A 1,727-nucleotide genomic window follows, 5' to 3' on the forward strand; every position below is an offset into this window, starting at 1 on the left:
TATTGTAATCTTTTTTTATTTTTTTGTAATCTTTTTTAAAATCTTAATCATCCTTAAGTGTACAGTTCAGTGGTATTAAATACATTTATATTGTTGCTGCCATCACCACCATCCATCTCTAGAGCTCTTTTCATCTTGTAAAACAAAAATTCTGTACCCATTAAACAGGAACTTCCCATTTTCCCCCTCTCTCACCCTGGCAACCACCATTCTACTTCCTATCTCTATGAATTTTTCTGCTCTTGGCAGCACCCCACATAGATGGAATCATACAGTATTTGTCTTTTTGTGACTGGCTTATTTCACTTATCATAATGTCCTCCAGAGTCCTCCATGCTATAACATGTGTCAAAATTTCCTTCCTTTTTAAAGGCTGAATAATATTCCATGGTATGTATATACCACGTTTTCCTTATCCATTCACCCATCAGTAAGACATTTGAGTTGCTTCCACCTTTTTGCTAGGAAAACCCATATATGGTTGTTAATGAGAATTAAGTGTGTTCCTGGCATATAGTAAATACTTATGATATCTGCTATTATGTTTTTATTATGGGGTAAGAGTAAGCTTGACTTGGTTTACATATCCATAGATGCTTCTTTGAGAATCTATTTCAGAAGTTTCTGAAAGAGAACAATTTGGAGTAGTTACCTTTTTTAAGAAAAATTACATTTGATAATTGAAAAAATGAACATTTGTTAAGAGTTTAAAGAATTCAGAAAAGATCTAAGCTTTCCTCCAACCAGGTTTATTAAACTTAACAAAATTCTATATACAAGGTGACCTAAACCTGCTGCTTCAAAACATGATCCTTTCCTAACTAAATCCACAGAGTGTCAAAAAACAACCTACTCAAAAAGTGCTCAATGCATATTACATGAATGGTTTAATAGTTCTATGAGATAATTAACATAATGTATGACTGAGTCCCTGTGACAGGCTGCAGAAGAACTGATGTGCAGGAGAACTGATACGAGATGTCAAGAGGCCATTTTGTGCACTGCCACTGTGATGCCGTCGTGCTTCTGGATCATAATGTTCCCATTATCTGATTCTAAACACACCACAGGAATATCAGTGGGGTCTGAGGTTAGCTTAGCTGCTTGCTGGGCTAGAACAGATATCACCCCAGCATGCTCATCTGACAGGGTTCCATGGCAACCTAGATTGAGTCCTTGTGAATCTGTGCACAGGACTCCAACAATGGATGGATTCTTCATTGTGTCCTCCAAATGCTGCTCTAAGGTAGCCTCCATCTCGTCGCGGGTCGCCTTCAAGCTGGATTTAGAAAAGGCAGAGGAAATAGAGATCATCCACTGGATCATTGTAAAAGCGAGAGAGTTCCAGAAAAGAAAAATCCACTTCTCTTCTATTGACTGGTCCAAACTGTGGAAAATTCTTAAAGAGATGGGAATATCAGAGCACCTGACCTGCCTCCTGAGAAATCAGTATGCAGGTCAAGAAGCAACCATTACAACTGGACATGGAACAACAGACTGGTTCCAATTTGGGAAAGGAGTACATCAAAGGTGTATATTGTCACTCTTCTTATTTAACTTATATGCATCATGAGAGATGCTGGGCTTGATGAAGCACAAGCTGGAATCAAGATTGCCAGGAGAAATATCAATAACCTCAGAAATGCAGATGACACCTATTTATGGGAGAAAGTGAAGAAGAACCAAAGAGCCTCTTGATACAAAGTGAAAGAGGAGAGTGAAAAAGT

The 1,727-nt window shown here is 38.0% G+C and overlaps 1 protein-coding gene across 1 annotated transcript; it reads right to left on the minus strand.

Moving 5' to 3' along the window:
* Window positions 1-728: 728 nt before the first annotated feature.
* LOC110129046 (ragulator complex protein LAMTOR5) lies at window positions 729-1,271 on the minus strand. The gene has a single exon (XM_070451946.1). It carries the CDS (start codon window positions 1,255-1,257, stop codon window positions 982-984), a length of 276 nt encoding a protein of 91 aa, XP_070308047.1. The 5' UTR covers window positions 1,258-1,271; the 3' UTR covers window positions 729-981.
* Window positions 1,272-1,727: the final 456 nt, after the last annotated feature.

Source organism: Odocoileus virginianus, chromosome 21 (assembly GCF_023699985.2).
Source record: "Odocoileus virginianus isolate 20LAN1187 ecotype Illinois chromosome 21, Ovbor_1.2, whole genome shotgun sequence".
NCBI classification, from domain to species: Eukaryota; Metazoa; Chordata; class Mammalia; order Artiodactyla; family Cervidae; genus Odocoileus; species Odocoileus virginianus.

Bases quoted from the DNA above. Each gene is read 5' to 3' on its own strand.
- LOC110129046 (XM_070451946.1), bottom strand. From the start codon at position 1,257: ATGGAGGCTACCTTAGAGCAGCATTTGGAGGACACAATGAAGAATCCA.